This window comes from Panthera tigris, chromosome C1 (genome assembly GCF_018350195.1).
Source record: "Panthera tigris isolate Pti1 chromosome C1, P.tigris_Pti1_mat1.1, whole genome shotgun sequence".
Taxonomy (NCBI): Eukaryota; Metazoa; Chordata; class Mammalia; order Carnivora; family Felidae; genus Panthera; species Panthera tigris.
The window spans coordinates 130,966,121-130,991,779 of NC_056667.1; the positions used below are offsets into that span (position 1 = coordinate 130,966,121).

At 33.6% G+C, this 25,659-nt stretch overlaps 1 protein-coding gene across 1 annotated transcript in view; it reads right to left on the reverse strand.

Moving 5' to 3' along the window:
• LRP1B (LDL receptor related protein 1B) overlaps positions 1 to 25,659 on the reverse strand; it is a 1,866,249-nt gene that overhangs the window by 649,794 nt on the left and 1,190,796 nt on the right. Inside the window, exons 19-21 of the mRNA XM_042994392.1 lie at positions 18,275 to 18,355; positions 16,988 to 17,155; positions 212 to 394 (exon numbers count right to left, since the gene is read on the reverse strand). Coding sequence (XP_042850326.1) covers positions 212 to 394; positions 16,988 to 17,155; positions 18,275 to 18,355 — 432 coding nt within the window. The remainder of the gene's footprint in view (positions 1 to 211; positions 395 to 16,987; positions 17,156 to 18,274; positions 18,356 to 25,659) is intronic.

Here is a 25,659-nt window from a genome sequence, read left to right on the forward strand (position 1 = left end):
TGAGTTCATGAAGAACACATTTTTTTAGAGCTGTGCTAGGCCCACAGATAGTTCTGAATAAATGTTAGCTATTATTACATATAGAATGTGAGCAAACATACTGGAGACACAAGAACACTTTTTATGAAGGTAAGATATACATTGAGGATAGGCCAAAAGGATTCTATCTTCAGGACACCCAAGGAATAAGCTGCACCGATATTCTGCTTACCTGTACTCCGACAGGAAAACTTGGTTTTGTGATCACACAGTCGTAAAGTACCGTTGCAGCCTTTTTCGTCACTACCATCTTCACAATCTTTTTCCCCATCGCAGCGCCACAGATCAGGAATGCAATTTCCATCAGGGTGGCACTGAAATTCATTCCCATTACAACCAGGAGGAGAGCGAATCTCTTAAATTGAAATGAGGGAGAGAGAGGCAACAGGGAGAAGATAGGAAAGAAATTATTATTTTCCTCGATGGTATTTGTTTTCATTTTTTCTTCTTTTCAGGTATTACGATGCCAGAGACAATGTATTTTCACGTTAGTTTTTTAATAGCTGTAATACTCTCTGATATTTTCAATTTCATTTTAGGAACATTAATAATTAGAGGAAATGATGTTTCTTGCCTCCCACAGAATTCCTGAAAGTGCCACATACATTAGAAAAAAGGAAGAGCAAGTGGGATAATATGTAGATATTCTGTTGTGATTTTTATTAGAAACTCAAGAATGAAATCTTGAAAGGGTTTTTCTCTATGGCATGTTAAAGGAAAATATTTCACACTCTATACTAAATGTTAAGACCGTTGGTTCCTCTTTTGACATTTCTTTAGACAACTTCCTTTAGACTAGTAAGAGGTAAATAACCAAAAAATAAATACTTTCTGACTAATAATATCTTTGAAGAATAACATTTAAAATTTTGAAAAAAACACATACAAAAAACTCTAAGTAACAAAGTCTTTAGGACATAAGATTTCACTTCTAGAATTAGAACAGAGACACATAAGAATTTAATGAGGTACTATGCATTCAAGTTCAATTTATCAATTAACAATTCAACAGCTCCCAGATAACAGTATTCCTCAAAACCTGTTGACTAAAAACATAGGTTAAATTCTCCAGGTAAGCTTAAGGAAGAATAAGGAACCATAAATGTTGGCTATATGGATGTTTAACAGTGTAACAATTGAATATGACTATAATCAGCAGTATTTTAAATTTTCATTAATATCTAATATTATGAGATATCATATTAACCAGTATCTCTACATTGTGTTGTAAAATAGATTTTAGTATAAATTTTTCTACACTGAAGTTTTAATGTAATACATGTGTATTTCATACAGCTATATTCAGCAATTAATCTACAATAGATCTATAATAGCAATTAATCTATATTATTATGATAAATTTGAAAAAGTTTCAGGTGAATTATCACTTACGTAATAAGATGGTTTGGTCGGAATCATGTGGTTATGAGTTAACATTAAATTCACTTGAGGTCAAAGATAACAATGCCATTTATATCACCAAGGCAGTTAGTTTATCTTTTTAGACTACTATGTATTTATCCAGAAAGTGAAGCCTGCAGGGTTGTTGTCAGGTATAAATTGGGTATCTGTAAATAATTATTTTAACTACAAAATTTAGTTGTTACACCCTGTTATTTTCTATGATATAAAGTCTCTATGTAAAGACTTTCAAAAATTATATGTCAGGTGATACAATAGTATGAAGATGCGCAAAATAGAGTTACCTCTACTTTTTAAGTATTTCTGGAGCAGCAATGTTGAAAAAATGAACAACAATGAGAAAAATATATAAAATGAGCCCCACTGAAGCAGGAATAAAGAAGCACTTTTGGTAGAAAATAGCTGTTCCAAGTAACAGAAAACCTGTAAGACTTCTTTTCAAAAGTAACCACTGCAAAGAACACTTACACTCATCACACCTAACTTACAGAGAAGACTGAGTTTAGGATGGCTTTGAAGTCCTTTCCAAAATGAGACTTTTTCTATTTTTCCTGTCATGCAAATCATTCTGACTTTGGGTATCTAGAGTCTTCATGATTAAACAAAACGTTTCCTTGCATACGCACAATAAAAATGGCAGAGTCTCTGCACATTTGGAAGATATATATGGAATGTGATACAGCAAACTCCCACCATACCTAATTTGATATCTGTGGAGTGCACATTTAACGGTAGGGCTTAACAACTATATTGGTAAAGAATGCTGGGACAGGTCTCATAAACAAGATACTGTGAAGTGTTCGAACTTGAGGTCTTTTTAAAGGTAACTTGAGAATCCTATGTGATTTCAATATTCAAGAAGAGCAAAGGAGACAAATCAAATGATGTCCCAAGAGCTATTCAGCTCTTTAAATGATTCTATGGTGAAGAGGCCAACTTTGATGCAGCAGTGAGACAGCCTTTGGTTCTTTTACTTATGACTTAAAATTACTTGAAAACAAAAAAACACAAACTTTGGCTCAGCTGAATTTTATAACCTATAGTCTGAACTCAGCCAATAACGTATAAAAGTTGTATTTCAAGTAGTTGTCACACAGTGATTCCAAATACTTAATAATGGAAGGTATGGTATATTGATTTTTCTACATTCTGTAAAATAAGAGTTGGAGACTGGCAGCTCATATAATTACATGTAAACATGTATTAATGTATTAATACATTACATGTATTAATATACGTACATGCATAATGTCAACATTATATGTATTAACAGCTTCCTACTATGATGCAGTGATGAAGATACACATTTTTATTGTATTTTGCCTTGTGGACTTTTTTCCTTGGTGGAGGTAGGTGGACAGTAGGGCAATTGCAAATTATATTTTCTTTTGATTTTGAATCTACTTGTGAGAACCCGTAAGGGAAATTTTATTTCACTCTTGCTTCAATATTAGCACTAATTTTATTATCTTGTGCAAATTAGTTTTCCTTCTTTGTAAGTCCTTTTTATGGATATTCATGAAAAATCCTGAAACTCATCACGTTTCTCTCCTTGCAATAGCTACATAGAATTTAGAGCAGAATTTATGAAACATTTTTCATATATGAATTTATTTGGATCAATCTCAACCTCAGATTTATTTACATTGCTAATCCTTTTTCTGCCTTTTAAAAAAAAGTCCTTTGTCTTCATAATCTTTCATCTTTCCAGGTTATCATTTAGATTATTTCTGGAAACAATAAGCATGCTAAGTAAATAAAGAAATAGAAAAGTGAAATAGGAAGACATTTTGAGAAGAAATAACATAGTTTACATTTAAAAGTGCCTAACTGAGGAAACACTTCATTAGTTTAAATAAAATTAAATAGTATATTACCAAATTCTACAACACATTTCTATTCCTCTTCCCATCTTGTATTTCTTCATATGCAATATTGCCTCAAAAATGTCAATAATAATGAATGGAATTCTATATTTAATTAATTATTGTAAAAGTAATGCTTTGATTCTTTTGAACATGTTTCAGATTTGGTTTTAAATATCTACTTCTTTAGAGTCTGGTTAGGCCATTAACTCAATGACGTAATGGGAAATTCTCAAGAAGATTTATGTAAACTGAGAAATGTATATATATTAATCTGATTCAAAAAAGAGACTTGCAAAAGGCAAATTGTTGCTTTGGGAGAAGGGGATATTTGTGATCCAGCACTATGGGAATTTTACATATAGAATCTCAGCTTTTTAGCTCAATGTCATTTAGAGCTGGAAATAAATTGTGGTCACACAAATCAAAATGTAATCTATGAAAGGGAGAGAGTGTGTTGCTAATTGTCTGATGTCTTTTGTTTTTTGTTTTTTTTTTTTTTCCCATTTCCATTTGCATTTTCTTTGCTTTGCTTGGTATTATTTGGTTTATCTATTTGTACTTCATGAATGAATCCACTCATCTGTTTTCTTATTCTAAATAAACATTTATCTTACAAATCTGAATACAAATGTGATATTTCCCTGAGGCTTTTTTTTCTTCCTAAACTATCCATGTCTAAACCTCTATGGGGGAGTATACTATCTAGTAAGTGGCACCAGAAACCACCTAATTGTAGTAAGTTTAAAATGATGGTATTACCTGGAGAAGGAGATACAATACATCATTATAAACATTCAAATCTAAAAGGTGAAACAATTATCCCCTTAATAATGCTTACACACATGTCACTAATGTATACCTCCCCCTCCTGATCAGGTAATTCCTCCCAACCTGGGCTGCCTTCCTGTTTATACTTCATCTATTAATGTCCATAATGTTCTTTAAGACTCAATTAAAAACAAAAGCTATCTAGGATAGGGTCTCTTATTTTGGTGTTTGTAGATTCAGGAAATCCATGGATAAGCTTTAGGGATTTATAAGATCTCAGAAATTATACATGATGCTTTATGTTGTTATGCATTTTTTCCCCTGTGGAAGGGATTCAGAGCTTTTCTTGACTCATGGCAAACTCCAAGGGGAATGCTAAGACCAATTACACACTTTCCTGTTTTTAATTTTAATTCCCATTCTATATACCTTGCATGTAAATAGTAGTTTATATGGCATTTGATTTTGCTTATGCTTCAAACTAATCATATTAGAATGGATTAAAACCCAGTGAAAAAAGGATCACTCATCTGTTCTTTTTGATTTTAATTAAAAATAAACAAAACTGCCTTGAGAGCACCTCATTTCACATAAACAAAAACCACAATAACTATGTCTGAAGTTATACAGGTAAGCAGCAGAGATGAGATTTGAACCCACATAAATAAACTTTAGAGGCTGCTTTCTTTACCTCTGTACCATTACTACTTTCTTACAAGTCCTTTCTCTTGTACAGCTTAAGAATAGGGAAAAAAAGAAATAATTAGCCCATACAATAATTATGAAGTGCCTATAAATTTACTTTTTGTTGTTTTTTTTAATTTTTTAATGTTTATTTTTGAGAGAGAGAGAGAGAGAGAGAGAGAGAGAGAGAGAGAGAGAGAGACCGAGTGCAAGCGAGGGAGGGGCAGAGAGAAAGGGAGACACAAAATCCAAAGCAGGATACAGGCTCCCAGCTGTCAGCACAGAGCCCGACACGGGGCTCGAACTCACGAACTGCAAGATCATGACCTGAGCCAAAGCCCGACGCTCAACCGACTGAGATGCCCAGGCACCCCTACGTTTTTTTTTTTAAATACTGTTGTTCAGCCTATTTCTTCTCTAATAAAATATACTATTCATTTTATTCTGTTGCGAGATCATGGCAAAATTTCATATTTTATGAAAATATCAATAAATTACAAGTCCAATGATGTAGTCTAGCCTTCTTGGAATTGTTTCTTCAATTGGTTGCCAATCAGGAAAGAAGAAAGATGCAAGGAATCAAAAACTTTGAGCATTGTTCCCCACAATCACACGTCTTAGTGGCAGAGATCTACCAAATTGGTTTCATAATTTTTTAAATGAGAATACTGGCCTCAATCACTCCTTCATTTGCTCTTTCAACACATTTATTGCAAATTACCAGGTATTTTTCCAAGTACTAGGATAGAACAGTCCATAAGAGAGAGACTTTACTGTTCTCACAGAGCTAACATGAGGGAAGAGGAGCACAGGCACTTAATTAATAGTTACACCAATACATAAATTACATTAGGTAGTAGTAAATGTTGTGAAGAAAATGGATCAAAGTAATGCTATAGAGGAAGGGGGTGAGGCACATCAAGTTGGTTCCAACCAGTCACAAAGTTTCCAAGAAGTACATTCTTGCTGTGTGCCCAGGAAAAGGAAGAGGTGAAAATTTATAGTAAATATCTTTGATGACTGCTGTAAAGGGTGACTTGGGTATAGGGAATGTCTTGACAAGGGTGATTAGGGAAGTCTCTCTGAAAAGGTGATATTTCAGAAGAGACCAAAATGAAGGGGAAGAGCTAGCCATGCAAGTTAGAGTAAAGAGGATAGTTAGAGGAAATAACAAATGCAAAGATTACAAAGCAGGAAACAATGTTAGTTTTTACAGAAAGAGAAGGAAGTGAACAAGGGTGGCTAAAATGAGCAGGGGCTAGATGTTGCACGGCTTTATCAACATCCATGGCAAGATCAGTTCAGTATGTAGCTACCTACTGGAGACTATACAACAGAGGAATGGTGATGATGTAATGTAATCTACACTATTAAAATCTCACTGGCTGCTGTGTGGAAAGCAAAAAAATAGAGACAGAGAGAGAGAGAGAGAGAGAGAGAGAGAGAGATTATGAGGCTTATGTGGAAAAAGGGAAACCAGGTAAGTGGCTCTTGGAGTTCAGGTGGCCAAATGGAAGATATTGTTGCTGCCTTGGAAAGATCATAAAAGAATGGGTGTATAAGGAAGCAGGCAACATAGGCAGTTACAAAGCAATGTCCTAAGTGCTATAGTAGGAGAGAACACCATGAGAGCATGCAGAGGAGAAAACTAACTTGGACTTGGGGACTTCAGATGAAGAATTCTTATGACAGAGGAAAAGAAACGAGTTCTGTTCATGATTAAGAGACAGGAAGGGGCAGGGGGAGAAGTAGAATGGGATATTCTGAACAAAGTCAGCATCATTCCTAAAATTCTGTAGTCTTTGATGGAGGAGGGGAGAAACAGAAAACTAGACAGGTCGGCAAGGTCTAGACTTTGAATGGCCCTGTATGCTTTGCTGAATGGCTTGGATTTAAGTCTGAAGGCTACTGGGAATTACAGAAAGACCTCCAGCTAGATCCTGATATGCTCAGATACACATTATTATTTATAGATCACTTGGTGAAGCATTTAGACAATAAATAGAAAAAGAAAAAAATCTAAGATTCTTTAAATTTACAAGGGTGTGTGTGTGTGTGTGTGTGTGTGTGTGTGTGTGTATGATACAATTACATATACAATATATAATTACGTTAGCTCAAAGTTTATACTAAAGTCAAGTAGATTATTACACATATATATATACACACACAGTTTTATTTTGTTTCCTTTTCCAGGTCTCATCCAATTCCCTGACATAAATAAAAATACCCCAGACTTATTTTTTAATGTCTGTTATGATTGGGCGTGTGTTGATGTTTAGAAATGATGTTCTCTGCCAAAAAAAAAAAAAAAAAAAAAAAACACACAGAAAGAAAATTGTGGAGTTTTATTTCCCCCTAACCTTCTTGCCAAATGAAATTTGCTTCTGTTAACAGTTGTTGATTTTCCCCTGGATGGAGAGCTGCATATCTCTGAGGAGCCTGTGATAGCCATTCCAACCTGAGTTCCAGGGCTGTGTGGTTCCCCAGAGCCCTAGCTGCTTAAGCTTCAGGGCTTGGCACACAATCTATCTTTGTAATATGGCTTGTCCCAGTGGAGTGTTAAAATGATGACTATGTTTGTATGTATATGCTCATGCTGTTTTACTGTTATGTTTTCATGTTGCTGATGCTGGTTATATTTTTAACTAATGCAATTTTATTGTATTTTTGCCCCGAAGCTATTTAAACCAAGCATACAATTTGGGGAATCTAATAAATAAATAAATGCAGAGCCCTGAAGGAAATGTGGCAACTGACAGTGGAATTTATCCCGATATTTAAATGAATTCACTGTGACTAAATACTTCGAGTTAGAAGACTAGCAACTGTAGAGAGACAGAAAGGAATTTTTTTCATCCTAAAGTTAAAAAGACATGAAAAACAGGGCTGAAAAAATGTACTATTTTTTTTAAAGAAATGTTAAAGCCCCCTGAGAAAATAGCTAATAATGGCGTTGCAAATATAATGAATTATTTAAATTGTGAGACCAATCTAGGGAGGAAAAAAAAAACTTTTTATTGTTTTAATGAAGTTTATACATTAACTTGTCATTCATTGTAAAATGCTTTGAAAAGTAAAAAGCACTATGTGTTGCATGTGCACATAGCTTCCTGCATTACCTACAATCGCCATGTGTCAGTCCCTGCTCAGTTCCTAGCTTGAATAACTGTGTATTAATAATTCCTTTACCTAAGGCAGCTGTTTGCTGAAGGTTCCTAGATAGTCTTCACTTGCCCTGAAACTACTGAGAATTGGTTTGGCAACATGTCAATAGTTTCTTTTCACTTTCCAACAGGGCATGGACCTAACCTTGGCCCACTTCTGCCTCAGGAGACCCTTAACATCCCATTAGTAGGTTAGGATGTCCTTGGTTTCTATAGACCCTTAGGGGAGGGTTGCTTATTAAAACCTACCTTCTAGCCTATCTGGAACTTGTGTTGGGGGTGGTGGTATACACTGTTCTGATCTTCTCCATGTTATGTGAGATGCATTCCCTAGGGGCTACTGCCTGACAGATAGCACTGTAATTTCTGCTGTGAACAAATAATGAAGTCAAGCCCAGGGCTTCCTTCTTCAGTTTGTTCTCATCCTATTGGACCTTGATGATGGCCTCCATGTTATCTAGATTACAGATGCTATATCATTTGGTTATTAATCTGACCACCCCTCTCTTCCTCCCACCTCAGCACACTTCCAGGGCATGGTTTTTGTGTTTTACTTTCAATACTAACAAACTGTTTCTACCCCTGTATGTGGCCTCCACTGGAGACTGTCCTGAAAAGAAGTTGGATGGGACTATGAAAACCATTTATTGGTACCTGGGATTTAATGGAAATTTTAATAATAAAGAAGAGACCATATTCCAAATCTTTAATGTTTACTCTTTGGGTCAGTGAGAAAAGCTGAAGAAAAGGAAATGGAAGAGAATGTGTAGACACCTAAGCACAAATTCAATTATGTAATATTAAAATGATTTTGGTGTTAAAAATACTTAGATATATAGACACAAAACAAATGTTGAAGCAAAATTATAATGCGGTTATACTAAATATCCCCCAGTAAGTTAAAGTATACAAGTTAAATCTATGTAAAACAAGTAAAACATTGTTTTTAGTTCATTAAAATTAAGTTTTGATATTTGAAACTCCACCATGAGCATTCTATTTAGAATTTAATATATTATGAGAATGATACATGTCTACAGCATCTAAATATTACTGTACACAATGTATCAATCTGTTGAATTAGCTATGTAATTGAGAAGTCTGTTTTTCCACATACTGTTCAAATTAGCCAATCACCTTAATAGATATGTTAGATACTATTAACTAAAACAGGTTGCAATATAGATATTTTACATTTGGAATTTACTTCTTACCTTAGCAATAAGCTCAGCTCACAACAGGTGTCAAATATTTACCGGGCACAAATATAAAAAGATTACATTATTTGATTTGATATTTTAAAATAATGCAGAACACTCTGATAAGAAAGTATGTGTATGAACATATACATATAAGGTGTATGTTTGAGGAAGAGCCCGAGAATATTACTTAGAAATTTTTAATGGCTTTTCTTTCTTTGGCCTTTTTTTCCTCCCCATTATCTTTTGCCTTTGTCTAAGATTGATTCTATGAAACATGCACATAAAGGATTATTTGAGATTGTAGCTCCTTTACTGTATATTTTTTAAATGAGGGGTCAGCAAGCTATGACCTGCAGACCAATTCTAGTCCACTACTGGTTTTTGTAAATAAAGTTTTATTGGAACACAGACAGAATCATTTGTAGACATATACTCTTATGGCTTCTTTTGTGCCTAAACAATGGAGCTGGGTAGTTGTAATGGGAAAAATCTAAAATATTTACTATCTGACGTTTTATAGAAAATATTTTCCAGCTCCTATTGTAAAGTGGTATAAATTATGGATACGATTCATAGAACATCTCATTTAAGTGCATACATATTGACAATAACAAAATGCTGTGCTGGAAGATTCTGAAACCAGTGACTACTCTGTGCCAGGAATAGCCTATTCCTACCAGGAAGGTCATGGTAGTTTAAGTGGATGCTCTTATGCACCAAAGTTATTTGTGGAAAGGTTTTAGATTCAAATAATGCCAATTAATTTTCTTTGGGAAATCAACATGTACATGAATACCAACTCAAAAACAAATTCTCCAACAAAAAGTGAATAAATCCGCTCATCACATTGCAGGAATATAATATCTAAGTGCAAATTCAATTGATAGTTCACTTAAACAAAGGAATAAAGGCTGACAGTTATAATAGGTTCTGAAAGAAGCTAACTAACAACTATTTCTACAGGAAAAAAAACAAGTTCTATCCTATTGCTTATTTCTTTACTTTCACAAAAGAATGGCAATACTCAATTACTGAGAGGTGAATTAATTACATTGTATATTATCCATGTCCTTTGTCTCTTTTCTGTTTTCTTTTTTTCTATATTCTGCTGAATGCCTGAAGTCCTACCATTTCACTGATCATTAACCACAACCCAAGAATAAGGCAGCAGAATTTAGACTATGGAAATTAATTCACTTTTGCCCTTATTTTTTGGCTCTATTAAAGGAGGAAGAAACAAGCTGAGGTTCTTCATTAAAATTAAGTCTTTTCATTACATATTGACTTTTGTTATTAATTGTATCTTTTAAAAAAACAAGAGATATTACTGTATTTGGTGTCAAAATGCATAATTACTATTTTAATACAAGAGCTAAATTTAAGAAGTGTGGATCTATTATTAATTTCTGAATAGTTAAATAAAGATAATTGACTTCTTTCTTCCTATTTTATGAACCATTTTTTAAATATTTTATTTTTAAAATTATATTTATCTAATTCTTTTTAATTGTCCTGATAATCCCATTGCCAGAAACATTATGGATTCTCAAAACAGGCCTTGTTATTAGTTGATTCAAAAACCTTGGGTCTTCTTTGCTATTGATGTAAAAGTTATTTACAGTATTGAGGTGACATTGACCTTTAAAGAGCTATTTTGTCCCAGAAAACAAAGAGAGTTTCCTATGGATAAAATCCATTAATAATTAACATTATTTTGATATCTCAGTATTAACATTTCCCAAGGAAAATAAATAAATCTGTGAGTGAATAAAATTACCCAGACAATTTGTATCTCATTGCAAGTAGATATTATACCTCTCTAAAAGTAGATAAAGTTCAAATTTGCATTTCATTGTATTTTTCAGAAAACCATCTGTATTTTCATTAAAGAATAATTAAAAACCATTAGAATAAAGGATTATATGATTTTTCTGAGTATACAATTTGCTAATTTCCTCAAATTAAAAGACAATATTTGATTGTCAAGAAAATTCAGTGATTGAGAAATAATAGCATTTTTTATTGTGTGTTTCAGTAAAAAGTAATTGAAAATATCTTCAGAATATCTTTATAAGAGAAAGACAAACAGATGATTGAGTCTGATTGTGTATAGTATTTATTATTATCTTGGTTTTTTTAATGTTTATTTATTTACTTTGAGAGAGGGAGAGAGCGAGCAAGCTAGCACAAGCGAGGAAGGGGAAGAGAGGGAGAGAGAGAAGACCAAGCAGTCTCCACACTATTGGCACAGAGCCTGACACAGGGCTAGATCTCACAAACTGTGAAATCGTGACTTGAGCCAAAATCACGGGTTGGTTGTTTAACAAACTGAGGCATCCTGGTACCTTGTTTTCTATGTGGTTAGGAAATTGTGCTGCTAAAAATATGATGATGGGTTCAGCTGATATGGATAATACATGGACTGGAATTCAGGAAATATTGGTTTTAATTTCCATTCTCTCAATGCTTAAATATGTAACCCAAATCTTCAGTCACAAGTCAAGTTTTCATACCGGCATTGATTGGAGTGGATTCAATGTCCCTAGGGAGGATGCTATCCCTTTTTGGTTGGCTGTACCGTCTGACCTTTCTGAATTTTCCACAAAGAATTCAGCATAATCACTTGAATCCAAAACCTCTTCTAGAAATGTCTTTATGGAACAAAGTTCTCAGTCTCAAATCTCTAACACAGAACATTATCAGCTCCTTCCAGGAAGCAGCAATGTTTTTGTTACTGTTACATACACAGAAGAATAATTTTATGGAGATGAGCCCATTTCCTCATCTGCACTATAAAATAACTGAGCTAAATGATCTTTTCATTTTCTTCCAGTTTAAAATATTTTTTAAATCTATGAGGTGAAATTTTTATGGCAGACTAACATATTCTTTGGGCAACTGAAGAAATTGCCTTTGTGGGAAAGTCCACAGCTATTCTAATGACAAAGCTTTAGAATCCAGTTTATCAAGATGAATTGTGGAAGTGAAAGGAGAACAGAAACAAACAAACAAGAGGCAGATTTACTGAGCTTATTTAATATAATGGTCCACGTTCCTTCTAGTGTCCTTTGGAATATTTCATTATAATGACCTGTAACAAGTAGAAAGTTCTTTCTTTTCTCTTAAAGTTAAAAAATGAGAATGCACTTGAGAAAAATATTGTAATTATTGGGAGATCATATAAATGTTAATGCATTAAGAGTTAGAAAAAAGGGCAGGGGTAGGTTATATTGCACAGCTGCAGAAGCAGGGAGCTGGATGGAAGAATAGAAAACAGAAATCTTTATTTGAAACTCCAGCTGTGTAATCCTAGGCAAACGTCTTAACCTCTGAGTAATCTTTATTGTGAGGATTAAATGCAATAACAAATGTAAAGTGCCTGGCAATTACTGTTAATATATACAAATATATATACTAATATATATATAGTGTTAATATATACTAACTCCTCCCCCTGCCCCTACTAAATTATTACTAATGGAATCTCTTCACTGGCATTTACTAACAAATAATAGATACCAGAAACAAACAAAAAAACAGACTAACTTTTCCTATCTTTCTGGAATTTACTCTGTTTTGGACAGAAATTAAAAATAAATAAACAATAATAAAAGATAAGGGAGATGTCCTGTCTATTTTATTTTATTGAATCATGGGTTGAACATGCCAGTATTTTTCTGATAAATGAAAATGACTTTATTAAGGAGATGTACATGAATAGATCAGTACAGCTAGTCTTTCTTGTGCATCATTGTAAACATAAACTCCAGGATCTGGGAGTAAGTCAAAGGAACAGAAAAAGTTATTAGATATATGATATAAAACAAATAAGGGTTGGATTCTGAGGGTATAATCAAATTTTGTAGTGAAGAAATAAACTCTTTCACTCAATAATTATTTAGCATTCATTGTGTATCAAATACTGTACTTGACTATGTAATTACAAAGATAAAATGAAATTATCCTAGGTTCCTTCTTAAATGTGTGAACAGGGAAGTAGTAGGTAAAATGAATGAATGAAAGAATGAATGAATAAATAAATAAATGAATACAAAGCCCAAAAGAAATGTGAAAGTTTCCAAAGAAGAAGGAAAGTTAAACAGTTAAAACAGAAGAATATGACCATTTGTAGAAATAATATTAATAACGTTATGCATTTAATTCCCTAATGTATTTGAGAACTTGTTAAAGATAATTCATAATAAATCAAAACTGAAGGTCAATGCATGCTTAATTTTAAATTTGCATTTCATTTGTATTTGTGATGTAAATGAGAGATCACATATGTTCTATCGTCACCCAGACTATTCACTTAGTACAGCTGGCTGTAAGTGCTCCCTTTTTTAGACAGCCATACAGAAAGTTAAAGGACAATCACCATAAATTAGGGTTAAATGATTTCTTTACTTTGCAAAATTGAGACAGAATCAATTCTAGAGAAACCTATTCCATTATCCATCAAATCCATGCTGAAATTATTCGGTATACATTTTTACAACAATTTATGCATGGAAATTGACCTGATGAATAGCTGTCTAAAGATAACCCCCCAAAAAATGCATATGTTTACTTTAGAAATGCTTTATTCCTTGGGGGAAATATGGTTGTGACTATTCCCCTTAAGAGTAGAAGAATGAAAGCATACATAATTCAAATGAATTAAACTGTCAACAATGAGATAAGATTAATTGTATACATTTGGTATTTTATAGATGCATTTGTACAGAATCTGTCTGTCTCTCTCTCTTCCTCTGTTTTTTTTTTTTTTACATTATATCCAGAGAGCTAAACACTTGCAAGAAAAGACCAAAGTCTCATTTTAAGTTTATTCTTGATGTTTTTACAGGTAAAAAACATTTCTTTACAAAACCTTTTGATACTTATTAAATGGCCAGACCTAAGGCTCTAGAGGGTGTTCCCTTCTACCAAATTCTTCCACTTGAAAAACAAACTATTCTTTCACTTGGAAAAAAAACTATACACCCAGTAGCTTTACTAATGGTTCACTATAGAAATATGTACCAACCAAAGCTGTCACAACCAAAAACAAATCAGAGCTAAATTAATGATAAACAGGCAATGAGACAAAGGAAGGAAATCAGTCTGCTATGGATTGTCTTTCTATTCTACTCTTGCTCGTAGACCTTGCGTGTGTGTGTGTGTGTGTGTGTGTGTGTGTGTGTGTACAGTGCTTTTCAAAGATATTGCACATTGTGTGCCTAGTATGTGAGCTTGGAAGTGAGAGGAAAGACCATCACAACATGAGGGGGAAGGAGAGAAGTATAATCTAGAAAGGGATTAGCAATTAATACTTTCCCCATATATTAATCATACTAATGATGAAAAAAAGGATCATCACTATAGAAATTCCTCAGAGAGAATATGTATTGAACATAAATGCAGAAATTTTCTAAATATGGGGGTTATATATGGAATGATCCATTTCCTGGTTTCTTCTGCTTCTTTACAATTAAAAGTGAATTCAAGAGTGTTTTTGCCCTTTTGAAATCAATTTAAGTTGAGAGAAACTAGACCATATGCTCTTTTAACCCAGGCAATGTACAGCAAAGTGCTGAGCAATTATACGGTGGATTTGATCAGTTTTGACAGCCAGTCTTGAAACTCAAGCCAGAATCCCCTGCTCTTTCTTCCACAGCAGGTTTTGAGACTAAATTATATGACTAATTGCATCAAATTTCTACTTTACCTTGGCAATGGTCTCACAAAACCTGCATGTGCAAAATGACTTTCCTGATCAGCTTAAACAATTCTATGTGCCATGATTATTTTACAACTTCTGTATCAGAATATATAAAATAATGATGGATAAAAATATGTAAATGTCCTCTGAAATACTCTGTCTTATAGCAAAGTCATCCTAGACTGTTCCCTTTCTTCAGTTCCTGCAACTTGTATTCACCAAGTGGAGTATTTGATTAGGGAATTTATAATCTGATAAATATAAATTAGTTCAGGATGTTCTCCTCATTCTGTGCTTGAAACATGTCCAAGAATCATGTAGATTATCTGGATCATTTCCTTAGTGTATTACCATAATCATATAAGAAATGCACGATGTTCACGTTGACAGTATATTCTTTAGAGTGATATATAAGTGAAAGTGAGGTGCTCTAGAAGTGAAGGTCATTAACATTCAATAGTCACCGATTCTATTATACTCCAAACCTGAGAAACTACCTAGTGAGGCTACAACGGGTTGTGTATCACTTGCTCTGGATACTCATGAAGCTAAAGCAAGCTCTCAAAAACTTCTTAATGTGCAATAATTATTTTAATTTAGGGACAAATAAACATAGGAAAGAGGGATAGGATCTCACTTCTGAGATGAAAGTAAATTAACTTTAGGGAAATTTATCTTTCACAGCATATTGGGGGCAGTGCCAGCAGGCCACAGATGTACACCTCATGAGGAGCCTATAAAGACATCTGTGAGGTGGGGGGAAATGCAGTTTATATTCATAGGGTAACTTAGTAATGACATACCAACCACACCCCAGATGAATGCTTCCAATATAGAAAGAAAAAAGGGAAAAAAAGTATTTTTTTACAGCATTTCTGTTTCCATGCAAGGTTGTTGATGAATAAAGCTCTAGTTCATATGTATTAGTGGACCAACTGAAGTAAGAGAGAAACTGACACAAGAATGAGATATAGATAAAGAAAGGGGTGGGGGAGAGAGAGAATGAGGAAGGGAAGGAGAAAGAAAAAGGGAAAGAGGAGAGGGAGGGATGGACACAGACAGGAAACAAACAAACAAAAAAGACAAAAGGAATCACATCAGAGGAAAAAAACTATAGAAATTTTCTAAGTTATTAAATGTTGCAGAAGACAAATATATGCCCTTGAAAACACTTTGAAAATGATTCCTTTCTTATTGTCATTCAATATATGCCTCCCACTCCAATACCCAACTCATTAAATAGATCATTTTATTCTCTGTTTGCCTGCTAGATTTTAAATGCTGAATGGGGACCACATATCTTTATCCTTTTATCTATCTTTTTCTACAAGCATAGTGACTGGCACATAGAAAGTCTTCAATAAATATTAGTAGAATAAATGAACGAGTGAATGACAAATTCTTCCAAATTCTTAAGCAGAAAGAAAACTTCTACTAAAAAAAATGTTATTGATTGTATGAATGTTTGGCAGCCTAATGATTTTTTCCTATGATATTTCCAACATGATTTCTAATTTGTTAACATGCCCTATGGATGACCAAATTTTGCAAAGTAACGCATGCAAATGACAGGGTATGGCTGCCCATGGATATGCTGCGACCTGTTGTCAAGTTTCTTTCTTGCAGCTTGCATTCTAGGAGTTATTCAGTTGGAATGAATCAACAATCAATAGGAGGTTATTTCAAGCCTTAAGGAAACAAATTTGGTGTTCAAATAAAATAAAAATTATGTCTTTCTTGTTTCTTTGTTTAGTATGCTTGTTTGTTTTCCTTGGAGATGGGTTTGGGGTTTGGCAATTTAGAAGTTGGAGAGAATTAAAGTCGTAGTAACTAAAGCATCTAATGAAAGTAGGAAGCAAAACCACAGAAGGTATCGGAGTATAAGGAGGTATTAAAATGAGAAACCAGACAAATAAAAGAGTGAAAGTGATCTGTAAATTATTTTACACTGTTCCAAATATACATGTTTTTAACTGCTGAGTAAAATATAATATCCATTCTGAAATATTCAAATATATATATATATTATATATAAATATATAATATATATATTCAAATATATATAATATATATATAATATATATTATATATTTATCAATTTAAAATGATAGTTCATAGAGTCACAAAATTACTGACCTTCTCTGGTACAATTGGTTTGGGCTTCATCACTGAAGTCTCCACAGTCATTGTCACCATCACAGGCCCAGTGGCCTGGGATACATCTGCCATTGGAACACCTGAACTGATTATCAAAGCAAGAGTGAACACAGCCAACTTCATCACTGCCGTCCCCACAGTCATCATCTGGAAAGAAGCACCAACATCAAGGGAGTGAAAACTGACCCAGGAATAAAATTTTTCTTCCAAATCTCTAACGTTTCTTTTTTGTATACAGAGCATTCTTTTGTTTTTGATAAAGGAATCAATGATCAACTTTCCCATGGATAGTGGGGGAACTATTTTCATTTTGACATTGCTTCCTTTGTGCTTTCACATCAACTACTAACCAAAGAGGGAAAAAGAAATCCTTGACTTGGATTTTAAAATTTAATTTCCATTTCACTCAGAAACGACTAACCATTGACAACAAATCTATGCGACATGAAATAATTATAAAATGAGAGGACAATGATGAGCGCAGGAATTTCATGAAATGATACAGCTGGTGATATAATTATTGTGGAAAACTGTTCAGACCCACAATCTCTCTACACCCCACAGTGTATAACCGTATCTTTAATTCAGACATTTCTTCTCCATTCTCCAACATGAAGAGTGACTACTTCCTCCCCTTCCCCTACTAACTGATAAGTGTGTATTTATACTGGGAAATTGTCACTATCATTAGCAATGATTTATATTCTTTATTAACAACCATTGCAGGAGGGAGGTGAGAGAAATGTGAAGTGGAAATAGATTAAATTGAAATCAGTGGCTGAGAATGAATGACTTATACATAATTCATTTACCTGTGTTCGGTATAATTCAGCATAGGGATACAATTGAGTATAAGAAAAAAAAACATCATTTGTACATAAATAGCAAGGTGGCAGAAATGAGACCATTTGGATAATTCCATAATAATTTATAAACTCCTATGTCCTGAGAGTACAGAGCACTTTACATAAATCTTTGGGGAACTCAAATTGTCCAGGTCATATCCTCAATTATCCCCTTTACTTCACATCTGTCGAATTAGACGATGTCCAGCATAATGTCTGAACACAAATCTCTTCATTGCCCCATGGGACAGATGTTGACCTCCATTACTCTTAATGCTAATCCCCACTGAAGTGCCAGGTGCCCTCTTACTACTTGTCTTAGCCATTATGTTGGCTCTGCAAGCTTCTCTTATGAACTATGTCTCACCAACAGTCAGGCCCCCAATCAAATCAGTGCAATACAGTGAACAGTAGTACTTGCCAGAGTCGCAGTGCCATTTGCTGCTAATGCATCTTCCACTTTTGCATATAAATTGAGTCAGCGGCTCACAAGTTGGAAATTCTAGGAAAGGTATAAAAACACTCAATAGGTAAGATGTTACTGACTATGCTTGGCTTAAATTGTATCTCATTTGCTAATGGGACCAGAACTCCACCCCTGTCTTCGACAAAAGGCACAGAGGAAGCAGTATACAAATATAGTGACATAAACTTCTTGAGGACATAGGACACCCATACTTTTAATATTTTTTAAATGAATACTGTACAGGGACTGAAAGGCAAGGAGAATCATATGGTCAAAGACCATTTGTACTCATTATACGCAAAGTAACGCGTGTATACTTTAAACAGAAAGGCCTTTTCTGAATACAGAGAACCAAGTAGGATAGTAAGATCTAAGTTTGCCTTTTAGAGATGTCAACATCACAAAGTGAAAGTAAAAACAAACAAACAAAACATCTCAATAAAATCAGTTCATGGATATCATACAGTTATAAATGTTTCGAGGAGTGAATTCTAAGGTAAAAAAAAAAACAAAAAAACCCAAAGCACAAAACACAAGAATTCTCTGAAAATCGACAACAGTAAAGAATTAGAATTCAAAATGAAATTTTACTCTATTAAATCCAAAGACCTCCTTTCCTAACCCTTAAATATCTGTAACAACAAAAAATTTAAACATAGACAAACATAGAATTAGCATAGAAAAAGATTCTAAAAAGAGGTAACTTGCTAATTCAAAGGAGTAGTCAATTCAGCAAAGTGTCATAAGATGATCAGATAATCTAGACTGATTGGAAAAAGAAAAGAAAATAATCTAGACTGATTGGAAAAAGAAAAGAAATGGCAAAAGGTAGTAGTAATCAAAGAATACAATTGCCAGGAAAAAGACTTTCATTTATGGTGAAAACAATTCACATAGTTTACATAATGTGCTTAATACCAGGTATTTTAGCTCTCAGCACAATATTCATGGAATTATAAAACCATCACCCACAAGAGCTCATTTAACAGACATCAAAAAATAGAAAAAGAAGAAAAAAAAACCTCCATCAGTTCACTGATAAAAAGAAACTGACACATGGAGATAGATCTGTGCCCCACATTCTTTTATATTGTTCTTTTGACAGCTGGAGACAAAGCCATTTTGTAGCAAATGGCTGCTCTTCTCCTTAAAACAAGTGGCTTACAATCACAGTCTATATTTGGTGGGAGGGAGACCATAAATATTTTCAACTTGTACTCTACAGGCTCTGTCTCAAGGCTACCAACATGGCTGAGCAGGCTAGTGTTTGGCTGTCCAAACTTCTTCAGCCAAAGTATTAACCTGTTATTTAACTACACAAATATTTATCTGTAGTTTTTTTTTGGAGTTTTGAATACTATTTACAGGATATATGAATAATAACAATATCTTTCCTAGCTTAAAACAAAACAAAACACTGACTATATCCAATCATTTTAGCCGTAAGAAAATAAACTCTGAAAAGTTACGCTTGCCTAAAACTGGCCATTATTTCCTTAATAAAAAAACAGGTCTTTAGAGTTCACTTCATCAAGCTCTCCCTCCATTCTTTATTCCATCACCAATTTCCTATATTATTTTCATTTACTATCCATGAATGTACTTAAGCTGCTTTTACCATACCCATGTTTTTAGTATATAGATGTATTCAACTTGAAGTTTAAGTATTTCTCATAAATTGTCTCATTATGTATGGTAGACTTCCTTGTATTTATTAGAAATGTGTCTTTAAATACTTCCACTGTTTTAGCATTTGGTTTCCATACTAGTCACTACTGCATAATTTTACAATGTTGGAGATTTCAATCATTTAAAGTTTTTTTATCTTTAAATTCCATAACACTATCATTTTTTATTGTTTCAAGTTTTTATTTAAATTCTAGTTAACATACACTGTAATATTGGTTTCAAGAGTAGAATTTAGTGATTCATCACTTACATGTAACACCCAGTGCTCATTACAGCAAGTGCTCTCCTTATTATCCATCACCCATTTAACCCATCCCTTGCCCACCTCCCCCTGAGGACCCTCAGTTTGTTATCTATGGTTAAGAGTCTCTTATGGTTTGCCTCCCTTTCTCCTTTTTGTCCCTTCCCCTATGTTTGCCTGTTTTCTTTCTTAAATTCCACAAATGAATGAAACCATATGGTATTTGTGTTTCTCTAACTTATTTAGCTTAGTATAATACACTCTAGCTCCATCCACGTCATTGCAAATGGCAAGATTTCATTCTCTTTTATACCTGAGTAATATTTTATTGTGTATATATACCACAACTTCTTTATCTATTCACCAGTCGATGGACATTTGGGCTCTTTCTATAATTTAGCTATTATTGATAATGCTGCTATAAACATCAGGGTACATATACCCTTTCAAACCTGTATTTTTGTACCCTTTCGGCAAATACCTAGTAGTGCAATTGCTGGGTCTTAGAGTAGTTCTATTTAATGTTTGAGAAGCCCGCATACTGTTTTCCACAGTGGCTGTACCATTTTGTGTTCCCACCAAGAGTGAGGGTTCCCTTTCTCTGCATCCTTGCCAACATCTGTTGTTTCCTGTGTTGTTAATTTGAATCAGTCTGACAGGTATGAGGTGGTATTTCATTGTACTCTTGATTTGTATTTCCCTGATAATGAGTGATACTGAACAACTTTCATGTGTCTGTTAGCAATACTTTAAAGTTTTTTTAACTTTGGGGGAGCTTGGGTGGCTCAGTAAGTTAAATGTCTGCCTTCGGCTCAGGTCATGATCTCATGGTCTGTGGGTTCAGGCCCCACATCAGGCTCTGTGCTGACAGCTCAGACTTGGATCCTGCTTCGTATTCTGTCTCTCTCTGCCTCTCCCCAGCTTGTGCTCTCTCTCTCAATAATAATTAAATAAACTTAAAAAAAAATTAAAAACTAAAGTTTTTAGGCTTTAAATTCTATAACACTGTCAATATTTAATTTATTTTTTACAGAGAAGAACATGCAAGATTTACCTAATGATTTTGGTCATGCATCTTTAGGTCTATCCTTCATTTTTCTTTTAAAATGGGTGATGGGCATTAAGGAGGGTACCTGTAATGAACACTGGGTTTTATATGTAAGTGATGAATCAATAACTTCTACTACTAACTTGGATTTAAATAAAATCTTGGAATACAAAAAATCTTTTAATATTTTAAGTACCAATCCCAGGTAGCCTGAAGGCTGAGTCAAGGGGCTCACACATGGGCAGTTTGCTCCATGCCCTTGCCCTCCATTTTTAGGCCCTCTCACCTACTGGAAAGGATGCTCTCATCCATCATGCTCTCTTCCTGGGGACAGCAGTTCCCTGCACTGCACTACTGATAAGAAGGTTTGAATGGCAGTTAAAATCAGACCTCATATTGGACCTGCTCTTCTTATGGGACTTGGGCCTGTCTAACAGTTATGTTTCCCAAAGGTCTATTCTGGATCATCCCTAAGAGTTAGGACTTTACAGAATACCCAAAATTATGTTACTGAGCACTTTCATACTATTTTAACCAGTGAATCACATGAGTGATGGTATTGTCAGAAAGTAAGAATTTTTAATGACACTGCTAGAACTTTTATAGAATGATTTGCATTTTTTCCTTTATTAAAAACTATGAAATTGTTAAGTTAAAAGTTTATATTAATGTATAGTTTTTGGCAAGTCACAACTAGCTAGAATAGTAAAATGTGAGCAAATTAATTTTGCATGATAGTGTCAAAGACATATCCTGTGCCGTATCTTCACAATATTTCAAATTACATTGGAGGCTAAAATATTCATCCTCACTCTTAAAATGGTGAAAGAGTAAGTCAACTTTGGAGCCCATGAGAATTCTCTCTAGTGTGTAGCTGAGCTGGGAAAAGAGAATCAGGCAGACTGACCAGCAGTAGCAACCAGTGAGCAGACTACAAGTGACAGCCATGTTTACTACTGGTAATTTACCCAAATGACAACATAAATTGATATTACTTCATAAATAACATGTAGGGAAAGTGGTGGGCTCATACCAGATCTGGTTGATATGGCACTGATTACCTGCTTTTCGCTTCTTAAAAAGCTATTTCTTTGTGTGGTTACATTTGAGTATATACATCTGAGGTATTGGAATATGAATCAAAATTATCCTAAAACTGAACAAATCTCCATTAAATTTTATGATTACCAAAGACGTGCTTCAAGATACAAATTATAGAATAAATTTAAATTTTTAAACCCCCAAAATGTGATCAGAGCCTAAACATTATTCAAAGACAGCAGTAAAAAGGAGGCAATCACTGATATGAAGAGAGAAAAGACTGTATCAAAAGCTATCCATGATGTGACTCAACAAATTTTCTGACATATAAGGGGAAGTGCTCAAAAGAAGTGAAAATGCCCAAGGCATCCTTTAATCAATACTTCTAACAGAGTTTTCTCTTGTTACCTGACAAGATAATGAAAACTTATGTGTTTATGTTTCAAGAATCAACAGGAAATTTGTCCAAAATATGTTTTCTTCTTTGCATAAATGTTTAATGTTTAGAAGATGTACAGTAGATATGAATAGTGACTTTAAACCAAACATCAGTGTAAGTTATAGTTAAAATGAATAAAATCAAAATGCAGATTCTAAGATATGATGAGATCTAGTTTTGAAAAACATCAAATCTTGTTGAATCTATAACAGGTTACTTCACATTTTTTAATCTCTCTTCTATAAATTTAGGAACGTATTAACCAGAATCACACATTTAACCAGGAAAGTGATAAAACACCCCAAGCATTTGGATAATCTGAAATTTGGCAATACTTTATTGTTCAGTAAGTTTTCCAAGTGACCTTTAGGATTCTACCTCTCAGATTCTGAGTCTAAAATCCAGTCCCTTTCGTGACCCAAATCTGAACGTTAGCTTCTAAAGGGTAAAAACTTTCAAAATAAATAAAATAATCTAAAACCTGGGATACCTTCAGTCTCTAAGAAAATAAGTCATATACCTGACCACAGAGAATACAACATACATACGTGCATATGATGCATCTATGTACTTAGATAGTTGTATCTCATTTCTGATTTATTTTGTACATAATAGTTACATTATTTCTCTCGGTAACCACATTGTCTGATTTAGTATAGGACAAGAGGCAAATTATATAAAGTTTTAAAAAAATGAGGACTAGAAGAAAGGATAGGGCAAATCACTACAAAGAACAGAGGTATTAATTGAAGGGACACATATAAGGGAGTGAAATTACTAATGTTTCATTTATGTTTCCTTGATAAAGCACTGTGACCTAGAATAAATCACAATGCCTCTCTGGTGACAGATGTCAGGTTTGTAACTTGATCTCTCAGGTCCTTTAAGTCCTAAAGGTCAAGAAGTCAGAAGAAACATCCTCTGCAAATGCACAACACCCTGAAAGCATTTTATTAGCAAAAAAATGGGGCATATCTCCCAAATAACTCCTGGGATTATCACAGTATTCCAATAAAAGATAATAACTGAATTTCAAAAAAAAAAATATAAGAATACATTTAAAACGTTAAATTATCTTTGGATTTTCTCCACTTAATGCAGTCAAATGTGAAACACATTTTAGGAGTTCCACCAAAAATTTAAGTATAATATAGGACACTTCATTTTTCACTAATGTTGGAAAATAATGTATCCATAATTTCTTAGTATGTTATCACCAGTATCTAATAGTGACAGATAAATGAGTTCTGACAACAATATACATCTTCTCCTAAAAAATAAAACAAAAGCTACTTAAATTAAATTTAACATTTTCTCTGTTCTTCCCTATTAGCATTAATTTAAAAGTTAAAAAGAGTATCTGAATATTTCAGTCTGTTTCTAGGTACTTGTTCTTTTTAAAATACCAGCATGAATTCTTATATTTGACAAAGAGTTAAATGTGAAACACAATCTTTTCTTTCTTGACTTTATATAAATATCCTTTGACTGTGGATCTTCCATGAGACACAGATTGAAGACACTTGGAAATATTACCTGATTAACTCTGACAAAGAGAAAAAAATATATAAATGGAAGTGGCTTACATTTTTTCATATTAAAATTACACTAAAGAAAACTATATTTTATTTCTGTAGTTACTTCAACCTCATAGAATGTTTAATGTGGAGTAATGGACTGTTAAAAAATTTTCTATTGTTGCAGGTGGTGTGCTCAATTTATCTATTATATCTTTCACTTAAAATTTATTGCCAGGTTATATGTATGCTATTATGTAAATGGCAACAATTTTCTCTCTCTCTCAAGGGTAATCGTCGTTGGTATGGTACTACTATTTATCCAGTATACAAAGCTTAGAGGTAGTTTTCAGATCCAATTTGTTTCTTTCCTATCTCTAGGAATCTTCCTACTTATTTCTCCTTTTTGGTCTCAAAATGAATAATTCTAATTAACTAATTATTGAACTCTCAAAGTAAAGCTATCATAGGTTTGTTTTAGAGTATGTAGTCCACATCCTATATGTATATAAAGGTGACCATCATGTGGAAAATGTATACAGGATCCAAATTAAAATAAACGACAAGTTAAGAATATTATAGAAGTCCAGGGATAGGAAAGTGTTGTCTAAACCTGAAGGAGATAATACAATGCACATTACAAGTTGTTATTTACTAAGTATGAGATATTAAGCTAGCTATGTATATACATTACCTATACTCTTCACAACAGCCCTGAAATTTTTATAGCCAACCTGAATTGTAAAAGAAAACAACGTAAATTGCCTGAGGATATACTGCATAACCAGCAAGTATCAGAGTAAAATCTGGATACTAGTCTGACTGCTTCCAAAATATATTATTTTTCCCCATACCATGCTGATCATACCAATACTTATTAAAACATCATAGTGCAGAAAAATTTGGGGAAGGATGAAAATTTTAATTCTTCTTTCTGTCGTTTATGCCTTGCACTTATATTTTAATTCTGATTATTGTCTATTCCAAGGTATAATTAAATGTGGTTATGGGAAAATAGTGCTTTTTCAAATTATATAGATTATAGGACTATATCCTCTGGGAAAATATATAACATTTCTTGATAATGATACTAGCTATGGCTCTTGATAATTGGTACTTACTTAGGACAGACTTCAAAAGATCCAATAAAGTAAATATACTTTGGTGAAAACCATAAGAAAACATTGTACCACAAATAATCTTCATTTTGCTGCTCTTTCTTTGTTGTTACATAAAACCTCATTTTATACATCACGTAAGTCCTATATAAAGAACAGAGTTTGTAGGCAGGTAAACCTGGAATAAAATCCTGATTTTCTCACTAATTAATATATGATTGGGGATAGTTACTTAACATCTCTGGTC